This window comes from Parasteatoda tepidariorum, chromosome 7 (genome assembly GCF_043381705.1).
Source record: "Parasteatoda tepidariorum isolate YZ-2023 chromosome 7, CAS_Ptep_4.0, whole genome shotgun sequence".
Lineage (NCBI taxonomy): Eukaryota > Metazoa > Arthropoda > Arachnida > Araneae > Theridiidae > Parasteatoda > Parasteatoda tepidariorum.
This window is the reverse complement of record NC_092210.1, coordinates 62,308,754-62,324,655: the sequence shown is the minus strand read 5'-3', so window position 1 is coordinate 62,324,655 and position 15,902 is coordinate 62,308,754. Positions and strand designations below refer to the sequence as shown.

The 15,902-nt window shown below is 29.1% G+C and overlaps 1 protein-coding gene across 2 annotated transcripts in view; it reads left to right on the top strand.

The window, feature by feature from the left end:
• Positions 1-12,787, top strand: part of LOC107445555 (angiotensin-converting enzyme) — a 37,462-nt gene extending 24,675 nt beyond the window's left edge. Inside the window, exons 8-14 of one of the 2 annotated variants that reach the window (XM_071183502.1) lie at positions 454-623; positions 2,706-2,830; positions 5,107-5,205; positions 5,922-6,066; positions 8,472-8,570; positions 11,248-11,370; positions 11,977-12,787. In XM_071183502.1, coding sequence (XP_071039603.1) covers positions 454-623; positions 2,706-2,830; positions 5,107-5,205; positions 5,922-6,066; positions 8,472-8,570; positions 11,248-11,370; positions 11,977-12,169 — 954 coding nt within the window. In that variant the 3' untranslated portion in view covers positions 12,170-12,787. The remainder of the gene's footprint in view (positions 1-453; positions 624-2,705; positions 2,831-5,106; positions 5,206-5,921; positions 6,067-8,471; positions 8,571-11,247; positions 11,371-11,976) is intronic. The other variant, XM_071183503.1, reaches the window with a different exon arrangement.
• The last annotated feature ends 3,115 nt before the right edge of the window (positions 12,788-15,902 follow it).

The following is a 15,902-nucleotide window of genomic DNA, read 5'->3' as shown; positions in this document are numbered from 1 at the left end:
TTTATACTTAATTTATTTGACGATTTTTGATTTACATCACGAATTATACTATAGCACATTTCTAATAAGTTCAACGAATTACACGTCATTTATTTGAATTCAAATTTATTTTAATGACTTAGTATTTACTAAAAATGGATTGTATATGGATTTGAATGATTGTTTTGAATTCTTAGAATTGTGTGCATTTGCAATGTACCTAAGTTAGTAACGAGCGAAGCGATCTTGGTACGCGAAGCAAACCATATAAGATTGCGTAGCAATTTTCAGGGGTTGGCGAGCGTTAGCGCGCAGGGGACGCAGCCCACTAGTATTAAGAAAAACTGTACAATTATATGAAAATACTGTTGTCAAAATATTTGATGCGTTTTAAAAGGAACTGCATTATACATCAAAAATAATGTGCAAAGAACAACTGGTAACTAATTTATTTCCTTCCTTCATATTTCTTAGAACATAACTCCTCTGGATATGTTCAAGATAGCTGAAAAATTCTTTACGTCTATTGGCTTGAAGCCTATGCCACCAGAATTCTGGAATAAATCCATTATCGAAAAGCCCCTCAACAGAGAAATGGTGTGCCACCCCTCTGCTTGGTATTTCTTTGATGGAAACGATGTTAGGTGAGATGGAGACAATGTTTTCTTTTTTATTGTGAACAATAATTTTCAAATTTGAAATAGAATTTATAAATATTTCTTCAAATTTCAATTGTGATTAATAAGTTATTAATGTTTAAAACGCTGATTATTTTATAAAATGCTATTGTCATGAAAAGATTATTTAGTGATTAACAAATAATGACAACAAAAATATATAATACAATTTGGGTTCTTATCACGGTCAAAACTGAGATTGAAAAGAGGACACACAGAGATACAAATTACTAACAAGTTACAAGAAGGAAACAGAGAAAATATGAATTGGATTGGAGAAAATATTCAACAATGGTTACCAGTCCTCAGACACCAACCTTGATTTCATTTCAGATTTTGAAATATTTCATCGATAATTACTTTTCCAGTATCGTTTTCTTTCCAGATGTTTAGAAATCTGTTTTCTTCTCCATCCAAATCTGATTCTCTCCTCCAAAACATCCCTTCTTTTATTCGATTATCTTTTTTGATCTTGTTCCTCTACTCTGTTAAGCATCTTTCTCTTCCTTGTCGTAATTTATTTGCAATTTTCTTCTGCATCTTTCTGTTTCCTTCTTTTTCTTCTGAGTTTCAACTTTGAAGCTGCATTTTTACTATCGAATCTAAAGCCTATATTAAATGTCTGTTCTGAATATATGTTTATGCATTTTAAATGAGGCTTCAAATTCAAATATTACAAATCAATAATTAATTTCGAGCTCTTATTTCATTATAAAAGGGCTAAATTCATAATAATTGATGAAATACTACTTGAATTTGGTATGAACCAATTAAAAAGAAGATTGGGAAAAGATACTAAGTGAAATTTTAGTGAGTTTGAATAATTTAACTTGATGTTAATGCTTTCCTCTTTAGTGTCTCTGAAGAAGAAAGGTTTATGCTTTGCCTTTTTCGCAAACTACCATTTGGCAAAATTCCAACATTCATTTGAACTGCCCTAGTCTTAACTTATGCACAATGGATATTTTAATGCGTCTCTGTTTAGCACTATTCTTTCGTAACACATAACAAATACTTCTTTTTTCAAAACTTTTTTGACCGTGATCTTTCAAAATGTTTAATAATTTCGACTTAGATAATTTTTTAAAGATAATGCAATGAGTTATTGTATTGGTTTTATATAATTTATGTACATGAAAATTATGACCACTCCGAACATTCTCATTGTAAAAAGAAATCGTTAGGTATGATGTAGCTTTTTCATTAAAGATCAAGCTATCTTTTGTTGCCACCAGTAAAAAATTAATGAAAGTTATAAATGTATTGTTTGCCTATAAAATATTCTTTATCCCCAATTTAATGGGATTTACTTATCATATTTATTTATCCTATTTTCTCACTAAATATTCGATTTTGTTCATTATTCCAAATAAAAAGAACGAAAATAAAAGCGGCGTATCTTTATTAAAAGGCATTTCTATGGTATTACCTCTTTTCTCAGCATTTAATGATAAACTTATTTAAATCTGTATCTATAATTTTTACTCGTTTTGTAATTTTTAAATAAAAAATACGTTATATTTACTTTTATCAATCTTGCGAAAAAATGTGCCTAGTTAGCATACGTTATTAAAATAGCGAATATTTATAATTCATGAATTAGGCATAGACTCTTATCCCCAGTACTTAATAATCTCGTGGGACAAAAACATTTAACGCGTTCTTAAAGTAACCAAAAATTAAATTGGAAGTATAAAAAAATGGCAACCAAGTAGAATAATTAGATTAAATTTTAATTCGAAGGAATCGGAAACTAAATTCGTGAAACAAAATCTCAATTCATACGATTGAACATTTCGAGATATTACAACTAAACACTTCTTAATTTAGTTATAACAAGTCGTTCATCGTAAAGCGATAAAATCTGATTGAAGAAAAAGGGAATGATGAGAGAGGCGATCAGAAAGCAGAGCACCTTAATTTAGAAATAAATATTTTGATTTAATTTGTTTAAGTCAGAAATTTAAATCAATGTAATTTTTCGTGTAGAGCATAATTGTAAGTAATGGACAGTATTCCACAGCATGAGTAGTTTATTGCTTTTTTCAGAATTAAGATGTGCACTTCAGTTGATATGGATAACTTAGCCACTGTGCATCATGAAATGGGACACATAGAATACTACTTGCATGTACAAGATCTTTCTCTTTATCAGAGACATGGAGCTCATCCAGGTATAATTTCCTGTTTAGGAAAACATTATAAAAAAATAGAATATTTTACACTTAACTAAATTTATCTGCAACTTAATCTCTGCTCTTAAGAATAAAATAAAAAATTTACCGATAGTAACACGGGAACTGACGAGCTACTATCGCAGTTTTCGAGTATTAGTTACTTTATAATTTATCTATATAAACAGCACTATGAATAGATGCATAAATATTGACATGGAAACTGTTACTTTTTATTCATCAAAATTAAGTGGGGATGGCTCAAGGAATTAAGCACTCCCCTCCCAATAAGGTGACCCAGGTTCGAATCCCAGCGATGACTGCTCGATACACCTTCTTGACCACAGTGCTAACGTAAAATATATTCAGTGGTAAGTCGACCATAGAGTCCTCTTGTCTTGTCGTAACTGCGGGAAATTTTAGTATTTTTCCTTTTCATGTAAAGCAAATACGGAATATTTCTATCAAGAATTGGTTTAGCAATACCAGATTCCAGGAGTTCCCTTGTCTTCAGGGTTTTGTACAAAATTACAAGGCTACGGAGTTGAATTTTAACTTTGATATTATTAAACTCACTTTTGTACTGATGTAAGCTCATAATTAGGTCAATGTAATGTCTTCTCTAAAATAAAATAAGGAATCAACCTATAGTAGCTCAAGAACTAGCACAGCTGACTTATTTTACAGTTTATATGCACTTAATGGAGTTGAAGCAGTATAGTTATAGAGCTACACAATACACGACGGTGATATTTTTTAATCAATCTCTTGCGTAGTATTGTTACCAGATAAGTACTTTACGATTTTTTTCAATCTTCTACTGGATAGCAGCACAATACTCAGAAACCTAAGTGTTAAAATGGAAACTGCGCTATTTAACGATTAAAACGTTCTCCAAAACTACTTGAAAATTATTTTTATCATTATTTTGAGCAAAGGCTTTCATTCCAATAATGGTACTGCAGTGATATCCACCATTTTATGCTACTTAGTATGCAAGTAAAATCAAAGAAACGGAAATAAACTGTTAAAACTGCATTATTTCAGAATGAACTTTCGCTTAATCATCTTGAAAGATTTCTCCTGTACAGTTTTGTACTGTACCCTGTACCGTTTGCTATATCTTTCATATGCTCTTGCATACATACCCCTTCCATACATAATATCACAAAAGGTATAATCAAGGAAGTAGTTTCTTATGTATAATATGCATGTCATGTATTACTTTTAGTAGTTGCATTAGTTTTATGTAGTTGAGTCAGATAAAATTTATATTTCAATGGCTGTAAGTAGCTATTAATAAATAGTATGTGCCACTACGTCAAAATCAAAGAGTAACTATTAATAAATAGTATGTGACACAACTTCAAACTCAAAAAAAAACTATACACGTACGTAATTGAGTCTTATTCAGGTTTTATTCATGCCATGAGTTTTGTGGAAACGCCACTATCTTCGAGGAAAACTTATTTCTGTTAAAATTATCGCCAACAAAACTTAATTTACAATAGCATACTATTTTCTCTAGTAAATACGGTGATTTTGACGGTTTAACAATTAAAAAAAACTCATATTTTCACTGCAATCATTCAAAAGACATCGCATAACAATAGATCCGTGTCAACTACAATTAGAATTGTCTACTGCATAAATGTTACATTAAAAGCGTATCTTTAGTTCAAACTTTTTGTTAGAACTTAGATGTAACCAATTGACACAAAAAAAAAGGATTAAACGAACACATTTTGGAGATAGGTTTCCTTATCTCTGTTTTTAAGTGTTGTTATTTAAGGTTAAATTTTTATTCAAATCATACATAACTACTAATTTAATGGAGTCCAATTCTTGTGTGAATATCGGAAATTTGGTTGTTGAAATAAATGATGAAATTTTCCAATCACGTAGAAACAACCGTAATAAATGTTTTCACGTTTTGTTTTCGTGTTGTAAGGCCATCTTAAGACAAATTCACTTGATTTATTGAAAAATGATGTTGATGATTTTTTATGTAAATTCCCGAAAGAAGAAGTTTTACATGCATTTCTTTTGCTATAAGTTTGACAAATACTAATTCTCAAACTAACTAATGTTAAGTTTCTTATTCCATCGTATTACTTGTACGTTTTTCTACAGTCTCCGTAATTTTTTTAAGTTAAAAAGTTTTTGATCAGCAAAGCAAAATTTAATTTAAAATGCCCACCCTAAACAACGTTGAGGTCTCTAACGATTTTGTGATAGAGAGAGATTATTTAATCGTTTTTCACCTTTGCTTTTAGCATTTCATGAAGCTGTTGGTGACCTGATAGCTCTTTCTGTAACAACCACTGATTATTTAGAACGAATTGGTCTCTTAGAAGAAGCTACAGACGATCCAGGTAATTTGATCAACATGACCAAGAGCAAAAAACAACATTTATGATTTTCAAAATAGAGTTCAATGTAAACAAAATTATTTAATAATTTTACTATGAGTGTATACATTCAACTAGAAATGAAACTGTATTTGCCTTTTTTCTTCTTGGATCTTTTTTCTATTCAGTCATGGTATGGTTCTTTAGTGTCACATAAAATCTTTATGCTAAACTTACTGAAATAAAAAGATGCATATAAATTACTTTAAAAGAGTAATTAAGTAAATTATATCATAGAGTCTATTCCAAATTAAAAACTTTAAGTAATTAATTATTATGGTTTTTTTCATTTCTAGCAAATGCAACATAAAGCTTTTATATGATATTAAACATAGAAATTTGTAAAATAGAACAGAAAGGAATTTTTAAAAAAAAAAGACTTTGTTGCCTTTTCAAAGATAATTCCTAAAATATTACTAGAACACTATTTTAGCAATTTCATTGTAAAACATTTGAATATAATTCAAATAAAAATTTATTTATAATATTTAATAACTATGGTAACTAGTATTTCCGAACTTAAAGCTTTTACTTCAGGGAAATCATTGTTTCCTTTTAAAATAAACAACTTATTATTTAGTAGAAAATGCGAATTACTGATACAATTATTTATTCTACCATTAAAATTTTAATTTAAAACAAATGTTTTGTACTAATAAGCTAATTTATTTGTTCTACAGAAACTGAAATCAATATTCTACTTTACATGGCATTAGAAAAAATAGCATTTCAGCCACATGGACTGATCGTAGATCTTTGGCGATCGAATATTTTTAATGGGTCTACAGACAAAAGTGAACTCAATAAAGCTTGGTGGAAATTAAGGTAAAGCATAAAAATACGCCTGTTAGCTTTTTGATTTCTATTCAGCTGCTGCTTCTTTTCATAACTATTTATTAGCGGAGCCTAGTGCTTTCGTATATATATATATATAAAACCAAATTTCTGAATTTATTTAAAATTTATTAAATTTCATAATTTCATTTAAAATTTTATTCATTTTATTCATTATCTAAAAAACTTATCTGCAATGATAATCTGCAATTTAATTATCTGCATTGTTATTAATTATACAAATTAAATTTTAAGTGCTAAAAAAGTCCCTAAATTTAGAGCCATTTTGCAGGAAAGTCCCTTAAGAGATATAATATCTCTCTCTATATAAGTGTGTGTGTGAGAGAGAGAGAGATCATATATATCTCTCTATAAGTGACTTTCTTGCAGAATGGCTCTAAATTCAGGGACTTTTTTAGCACTTAAAATTTAATTTTGTATAATCCACAACAGAGCACATAATTAAATTGCAGACTATTATTGTAGATACGTTTTTTAGATAATGAATAAAATTATGAGAATTTTAAATGAATAAATCATTTTAAATTAAATTTAATAAATTTTAGATAAATTTAGAAATTTGGTTCAGTAAGACATCAATGCATTTGATGACCTTTATTTTGGCAAGACGCGTTTAATGTTTTATGTCATCATGCTAAAAAAGCAGGTAGAATACAAAAAATGACCTTAAAAAGTGAAACTATATTTATCATACTTTACGTCTTTTACCATAATCATTTTAGGCGCTAAACTAAAATCATTGAAAATTCTTAAAAATTTTGCAACAAATATTCACCTATGTGGTCTGAATTTTACATGTCCATCATTTCTGCAATCTATATTAATAAAATGTATAGTTTGCCTGTGTATCTTTCTCCCGTATAACTCCGAAACTATTCATGCAGTGTCCTCAAAGTTTGGACAGTGAAGAAAAAGTGTAATTTTCAGCCCCCAATCCTAAAAATAGTTCAAAAATCTTCTAGATCGTTCAGGAGAGAGATTTATTAATTTTCTCATTCGTTTACATCTAGCTCCATTTATATGAACAAAACTAGAGACTATACTGATCTTTTTTTCCAAATATTTTTAAGATAGCATCAATGATGTTCACTGTTTTAAAGATCTCATTAACCAAAAATAGAATTTTATGACATTCTTAGATATTTAAATATTTTATATTCGTTGCATCATAAATATTCATTGCGTTGTATCATATTAAAATTCTTAACAATAAAATTTTCATTGGATTCCACGATAAAAGGAAGTATTTTAAATTTAATGTAATTAGTTTAACACATTCTAATTCCAACCTTTACTTTAAGATTTTTAAGAAAAATACTTTTATTAGTCACACTATTAGGTTTAAATTTATTTGTAATAATAAAACAGATTTTCTTTCAGCTGTATGGACTTTCAGGATTACCTTAAAGAATAATAGTTTTCATTTTAATTGTTATATTTTTGATGTTTTAGTTCAAAATATTTTAAAAACGTTCAAATAGCTCGGCCGATATTGAAGGCCGCATAAATAGGCAGTGAAATTTAGGATTTCGTTTCCAAAGCAGATGGCAGCACTTTTTTAAAAAAAATTTTTGCTCATTGAATATATTTTTGTTTTATTGTTCAAGATTTACAAATAGGGATCAGCACGTGATTTATTTATATTATTTTCTTACTGATTTGGCAATTTCTATTTCATTCTTACTGTTACTGTAACTATTTTTTATTTACAAGTGGGAGTTTCATTTTCAAATCTTACTATGTGTACTTTTAAGTAGTGTTTGGTGGTTCATTATTTTTCCGTGCTTTTCAATTCTTGTAATAATTTTCTCTCATTTGTCTATCCATTACGGGGTCTCGGGGCACTGTCAGCTTTGGTTTTTCTACTGACAACACAGAGGCTCCAGGCTCCAGTGTGCTGGCAGGCAGTGTATCCCCAACAGTGTATATAATTATATGCATATATATATATATAAATTCAAACTTTTGTTATAACATTTATACTGAAAGAAAAGAATTCTAGTAGTAAAATAATGGTTTCGATAAGTAAGGAAGTAACAAGNATATATATATATTCTTTCCGGTCTTAGAGCCACTTCTTGCGAGAGATTCAATACGGTTGGAACATACTTGTATTAAATGTTTCATTGCTCTGGAATAGCTACGCAAGGAAAAAGGTTCGATTTATAATTTTTTTTAAATTGTAAAACCGGTCATAATTAAGTTTATGTGTTACACCTTTGATTTTTGAACTAATCTTTTTATTTATCTCTTATGTTCAGTTGAATATATGCAATTCATATTTATGATTGTTCGAGTTTTTTTCTCTAACTCATTCTACTTCCAATGATCCAAGTTTGACTGTAATATAATATTTATTCTTGATATTCTTTCAGGCTCGATTATCAGGGGGTGTGTCCTCCGGTTTTACGAAGTGAAGATGATTTTGATGCTGGTGCATTGTACCACGTAGGAGCCGATATAACTTACTTAAGGTATTTATTTTAATAATTTCAGAAATGAGAAAAAAAATTATTCCTCAACCATGAAATTAAATATCTTACGAGACTTAATAGAAGACCATTTTAATGTGCGGATTTTGAATTAAAAAAGGACTGGGTAAAGGGAAAAATATTAAGACATCTGACAGAAAAAAAATTGCGTATGAACAACTGCGAATGTACAGTGTGCAAAATAAAAAAAATAGACCACCGGCTAAACGGCTGATCAATTGATGCTAATTAAATAGCAGAAGATATTTTGAAATCAGGCACATAACCTACTTTCTGAGTAAATATGCCTTTTTTCGACTGATTTAGATTTCTGACTACCAAAATGTAGGGGTAGCCGCAATCTGGGAAATATGGTCCCAATCATTTGCTCAGGAGAGCGGTCCAAAGTTTGGAGCTCTTATAGTTATTTTTTCTTTTTGCGTATATCATCCTATTTCGAGAACCTTTTAAGTGAATTGAGACATTTTTGTGTACAATTATAAAATTCGTTTACCCAACGATATTTCCACGCAAAAATAAATTTTAGTAAATATTTATTATTTATTATTGTTTTGTAAAATAATAGTCGAAAAAGGTATAAAAATTGAAAGGTATAAAAACTTTTGAATCTTCGAAAAAGGTATAAAGGTTTAAAGGTAAAATTTGAGCAAAATTGGCTGAATAGCTCCTGAGGAATTTAATTCTAAAGAAGTCTCCTATTTAAAATTCGATTTCTCAGAAACTATTCGACGAGTTTCCTCAAATTTGTATTTTAACACGCAAAATTATGTATTTTTAGGTGACGTAAAAACACTAAATGCCTTACAATTCAAATTTTTTTCGAGTTTTCTTAAATAAAATAATTAAAAAAATTTTACTAAAATTTTTTTACAAGGAATTTTCTTATCTTTGGATAAACGACCTTTTTAATAATGTACAAAAAATTTCAATTTGCTCAGAAAATTCTCGACATATGGCAAAATGCGCAAAAAGTGAAATTAACATTAAGGAGACTTAACTTTTTATTGCTCTTCTAACCAAACTATGGGGACCATATTTCCCAGATTGCGGCTGATCTCTATATTTTGCGGATCAGAAGTCTGATTCCTTTGTAAAAAGATATGTTTATTCAGAGAAAGCACGTTTTTGTGTCTGATTTCGTAACTTAAAATATCATCTGCGCTAATTAAATAGCACATTTCAGACGACCCCTTCTTAAGAATCAGTCCTAGAATGTGAAGATCCGATCATTAAATCAAAAGTTATTCAGGGAGGTACGTGTTTTTTTTTTATTTAATTTTTTTTTCTTTTGCGAACTGTACTTTATGTATGATTTCAGGCGGAAACAACTAAGTTAAAAATGTTTCCGAGATCTACAAGAGACCTGCCAAATTTAAAATTTCAATTAGTAATTTCAAGTAATTCCCTGTGATAATTCTCGAGTGTTAAAAAATCTTTCCCCATGAGTGAGGTTTTAACATTTATAATAAAAAAATATGATGTCAAACTTTTTAATTTTCCTTAAATGATTTTTTAGCAATGAATTGAGGATTTTTTTTTATTTGAATTGAATTTAAAATATTTATATCAGTTATTTAACATCATTACCAAATATTAACTTGAATTATCTCAAAACGTTGCATTATGGAATGAGCAAGAAAAGTTAAATTTTATATCGAAAAATAGGTTTATCACGCTCTAACAAATCTTTAAGGAATTTATAAGTCAGTGTCGGGCCTCGTTAATTAGAAATAGCTCAACACGAGTTTTTACTGAAGACGAAATAAAACATTTTCCTCGTTACACTATCTTAGGAAACAATAAAAATTGCATTCTTTTATACGAACATAGAAACAAGCTACTTGCACTTAAGATGAAGTAAATATTGTGCCTAATGAAAAAAAATCCCTTACTGTGACATTTAAGGCTGCCTTCATCGCTGTAAGAAAGTTTTTACTTTTTATGAACTAGACAAATGTGATTAATGCATTTTGTTTTGTAACAAAGTAGAGAGGTTATCGTTAATTCATATGAATCTGCACTTGGTAACATCCCAAACGGAGCACTTGAGCAGGCTTTGACTTTAGATATCGAGGTATATGATACCGTTCTAAATGCTGACCCTGAGAAAAGAGAAAAGATTTCCATTCTTTCACAGCTGATGTTGAAATTTTATATGCTATTTTTTTATGCTACAAATGCGAATCCATCGGAAAAAAATCGATGTTAATCTGGAGAAAGTATAGTTTTTGAATCTAAATCCATAACTTAGGATATTGTTTGTTGAGCTTGTATATTCTAATTTTATCTCTCAAAACATTACAATTTCATTCCAGAACGTATAAATCCGATAATTAGACCATAAGTTATTTGGATGTCCCACTTTTTTTATTTCGCTCACTGTATACATGTTTATATTTCTTTAATTTTTTATTGACACAATAATTCAAAAATAATGTTACCTAAAATAAGTATAAAAGAAGAAATCTAAATTTTTTTATAAATACAAAGTCTTATAATCTGAGATAATAGTATTTGTAAATAAAGTAAACCAACTATTGTAACTTTATATAAAATGAGACATTAAGAATTTAGAAAAGTTATTATTGTTATTGCTACTGCTTTTTTGCATTTTTTTGTCACATCAAGAATAATGAAATATTTTTTATATAATTTTCAGGTATTTTGCAAGTATAATAGTTCAATTTCAATTTCATCAAGCTCTTTGTGAGGAAGCCGGCCACAAAGGCCCTCTACATAAATGCAGTATATATAAAAACAAAAAGGCAGGAAAACTTCTAAGGTAATTATCGCAACATTAATTAAAACAGTAACTAAATTTCTTTTGAAACTACACTATTTTGAACACTCCAAAAAAATTTTATTATCTTGGCATTTTAACAAAAATATGTCTCGTAAGTATTGTTTATTGCCCAAGCTTCCAAATAATGTGGTAAAAAAGGATCATTTCGACAAAAGCGAAGCTCCTTAAGCCTGACTTCAGAGACTATTGCCTGGCTACAGTTTCTGAATATCTTTTATTTATCTTTCTTAATTTTTAGCTGTAAACTCATAAACAATATTAAATACATCCAAAAATATTTTACTTAATATTTCTTTCAAACAATAAGTGTTACACTTCTAAACCGAAAAAAAGATAAGTTTGAATATTCTTTCAGATTTTCAAGTTTAATTACTAACCACCGACGTTAAATAAATAAATACACATTTTTCAAGAAATAAAAATGTAAAGTTATTTTTAAATCAGAACCGCAGAATAGATTTTTAACCATTCGATTGTCTATTCTTGACATTAAATAAAATTTTGTTTTCTAAACTGTTATTTCGTTAAAACTAAACATACTGAAGAACTTTTTTTAAAAAAAGTAAGATATTATTTCGTTTTCAGTGACATGCTCAAATTGGGTAGCTCAGTACCATGGACAGAAGCCATGAAACTGATAACAAAAGGAAAAACTGATAAAATGGATTCTGCCTCAATTCTGGAATATTTTCAACCTCTATATGCCTGGTTAAAAAAGCAAAACAGGAATGAATTTGTAGGGTGGAACACTAGTGGCGATCCTATGAAGTGTCCATAGTAAAGATTAAAAATGGAACTCAATTTTATGTGTCTAAATTTTAGGTATCTAAATTACATTATGGATTTGTAGTTGTTGTTGTCGTATACCAGTATACCATTATATAGTATATCAAGAGGGTGCGCTTCTTCTTATTTTCCAGTGGTGCCATCTATGGCCAAGATTTCGACTTTGTCCACATATATACGTCAAAACCCGTTTATAGGGCGGACCCATTAATACATCCACAGATCATAATTTTGCCCTGAACCAGATAATGGTCAATCTCCAATTGATTTATTGAGGGAACATGGAGGATTTTGTGATCCAACAGATTCCTATTATAGATTCCCATTCCTATTATAGATTCGCATATCTATAAAACACTAACAATTCTCGTGATTTCCGGTTGATGGTATGACTCAGTTAAAGTCAAGACTTTAAATAATATTGTCTACATTTATATGTTTTTCTTAATTAGATCTTTCTGTGTTCCGCCGTTTTTGTGTAAAAAAAAGGATGATTTTTCGCTTAACATTTGCATATATATTATTAATTTTTTTATTACAAAATATTTTATGTCTGAAATCATTTACTATTAAAGCTATTGACGATTAAATAAAATAATTTGAAATATTCTGTTTCGTGTTGTTTTATGTACGGATTGAGTGTCCAATGATTCAAAAAATGTTCTAGTTTCTAAGATTGTTTAAGAAACCAATCTCTTCGTCAAGCACTACAACAAAGTTGTTTAAGAAATCCTTTTAACAATCAAACATGCATAATCAAACGTTCATTTATGTACTAACTTCATTTAATTGTGCCAAAACTATTAAACTAATCCAGCACTTTATAAATGGCACAGTCCAACCTTTTCTCGGAAAAACTAGATCAAAACAAAACAAAATCGGCATCTATTGAATTTGTGAATTCAAACATTTTATCAACTTCAATGCATCTGAAGATAAATATTTTATTCTCAGATGAATTTTTATAACCGTCGTTAAACAACAGACCCAATTCTGGGTTTACGACAACCAATGTTCAACTCCGTAGCCTTGTAATTTTGAACTCAATCCAGAAGACAAGGGAACTCCTGAATCAGTACCCCCAGACGTAGTGATTTGTTATGGAAACTTGGAGGACTTTTTGAGCCCGACAGATTCAAAGTGCATCAGTCACCATTTACTACACCGAGGGTTTTCGGTCTGCGGGAATCGAACTCACGACCTATTGGACATGGGCCCAGTGCCCTACCAACCAGGCAATCCTGGCCCTGAAGATTATAAAAGACGCATAAAATTGTCTAAGGAATATAAAGACTTATTGCGATTGAATAAAAAAAAAGGCTAAGGCTGCCAGGCAATAATTTATTTACTGTTAAACGTTTCCTTTTAACTAACAATTAAGGGGATAAATGAGATGCACAGTACGCATAGTAAAAAACATGACATTTGATAACTTTGATTTAATTATCCAATTTTCACGCAGAAGCATGATATTTTAATTTCAAAGATTAAATTTGCTATTGGTAGAAGATGCGTTTTCTTTAAATTCAGTTTGGGCAGATTCAAAACCGCGTTAACTTTAAGTTAGCAATTATTTGTTTCAATCTATAACTTCTTGATCCTGAAAATATAGGAGTAGGTAATTGCAATTTAAGAAAGTTAGTTTCGATAAAAAGATAGTAAAAGAAAGTTCGGTCTCTTAATGTTAATTTCAGTTATTGAGTATTTAGCTGCATGTCTGTAACTGTATAAGTGAATAAAAAGTTGTTTGCAAGCATTTATATAATTCGCTTCGCAAAATATAATTTCATGCAAAATATTAATTTTTTTATTTATAATTTTTTATTATTTAATAACTAATGGTTGAAAAGTTTTTGAATCACAAGATATAAAAATTTTTATCCCATTTCAAACAGTGCAACTTAGGAAGAAAATATGCAATATTTGAATTGTCCGATCTGTTTCTCAATAATAAAATTTTTAAAAAATCTTTAGTTCGAATTTTCAGTTCTATTCAATCAATACCTTTCAAATTTTGAATTAGACGTTCAAAATTACTTGGTATAAAAGTGAGTGTCTCATACAACTTTTTTATGAACCAACAAAAACTTTTCTCCTTATCAAATAAATAATTGTGAAAAATAATTTTTGCATAAAATTATGTTTAGTACAAGAAATGACGAAATAGGTACTCAAAATATAAAACTTAATTTTAAGGATCCCAAATTGTCAACCATGCTTTTTAAACTGTAGACTCATATTTTATAAAGATCCAGATCCGTTGAAAAAAATTTATGTTTAATAAAAGATAGTACGGGCTTGTATTGTCTGCACAAATTAGTAATAAAATTCCCTAGAATGATCGAGATTGCATCGTAATACGTAAACATTGATCACTATATAAAAAGCCATGAGGAAATAATCTTCTGATAATCACTTAAAATAATAATCCAATTTAGATTTTTAATTTTCACAAAAATGGTTGTCAGGAAAGTTGCGCGATTATTTCTAAAACACAAGAGTAAGTAATAAGTAATACTACTTATTAAAAATACGTAGAATATTCGAAGTGTATATTTAGTATATTTCACGGTGAGAAAAGTTCTGCAAAAATAGCAATACTTCTAATGGTAAAGACATTTATTTGAAAAAAAATTCACAATTCTAGCAATTTACATGGTATTCAAACCATTCATTTAGAACTTTTACTGATTATTATGATAATGGTTCATCGGAAATTCTGGTTTCCAAAATTATAGTTCTTATTAACAAACATTTAGTAACAAACACAAAACTGAAAAGTAAATTAAGCCAAATAATTAGCTTTTATGCCACGCTCTGAAATACCACGATAAAACTATCAAAATGATCTTTTGAACTTTCACTCATTTTATTGATTATTTGGCAAATTTAATTTTTTAACGTCTATGCCTCTTAGGAAATATAATAGTAATAATCTGTTTACATTTTAATACTTAGTTTAAAATGGCGGTTTCTTATTTTAATATAGTTTCTCAATTATAACAAAGAATCACGGGACATAAATTATGATTTCAAAGGTTTAATTAAAGAGTTTTAAAGAAACTAAACTCAGATATATCAAACTATGGTGACTGACTTATCCCTCTTTTATAGGAGGTAGTGAGATTTATTTATTCATTTACTAGGTGTGGTAAAATGGATATTCCCTATAAGATGAGCCTTTTGTCAGTTAGCACTTCTATCTAGAAATTGGTGCGAGATATGGATAAAAATTGCAAAGTTGTAAGTCATCTTTTATTTAGTGCAAACAGACGTTAGGATGTGCCAAAAAATCCGACTTTTTGTTTTCAAAAAGCTGTACAGTCCGCAAAAAAAAAAAAAAAAGATATCACCCTGAATAACTTTCGTTCTAATGATCCGATTTTCACGAACTAAGTGTCAATCTTAATGGTTCCTGGGGGTGACCTCAAATATGCTAATTAATTAGTGCTAACTATTAATTAAGTTACGAAATCAGACACAAAAACGTACTTTCTCTGAATAAACATATATTTTTTTTTACATATTTGGAATCTAGACACTTGAATTAGGGGGGGTAGACAAAATTTTAAAACAATTGGGTCGTAAATTGGGTTGCAATAAAGGTTTATATATTTGGCGATAGTCCAGAAAACCGCCAAAAAAAGTCGCCTGCGCAAATAAATATTTTAAGATAACCCATTGACTGATTCAAAAGAGAAACGCTTAATTTTACTAGGTTGCTA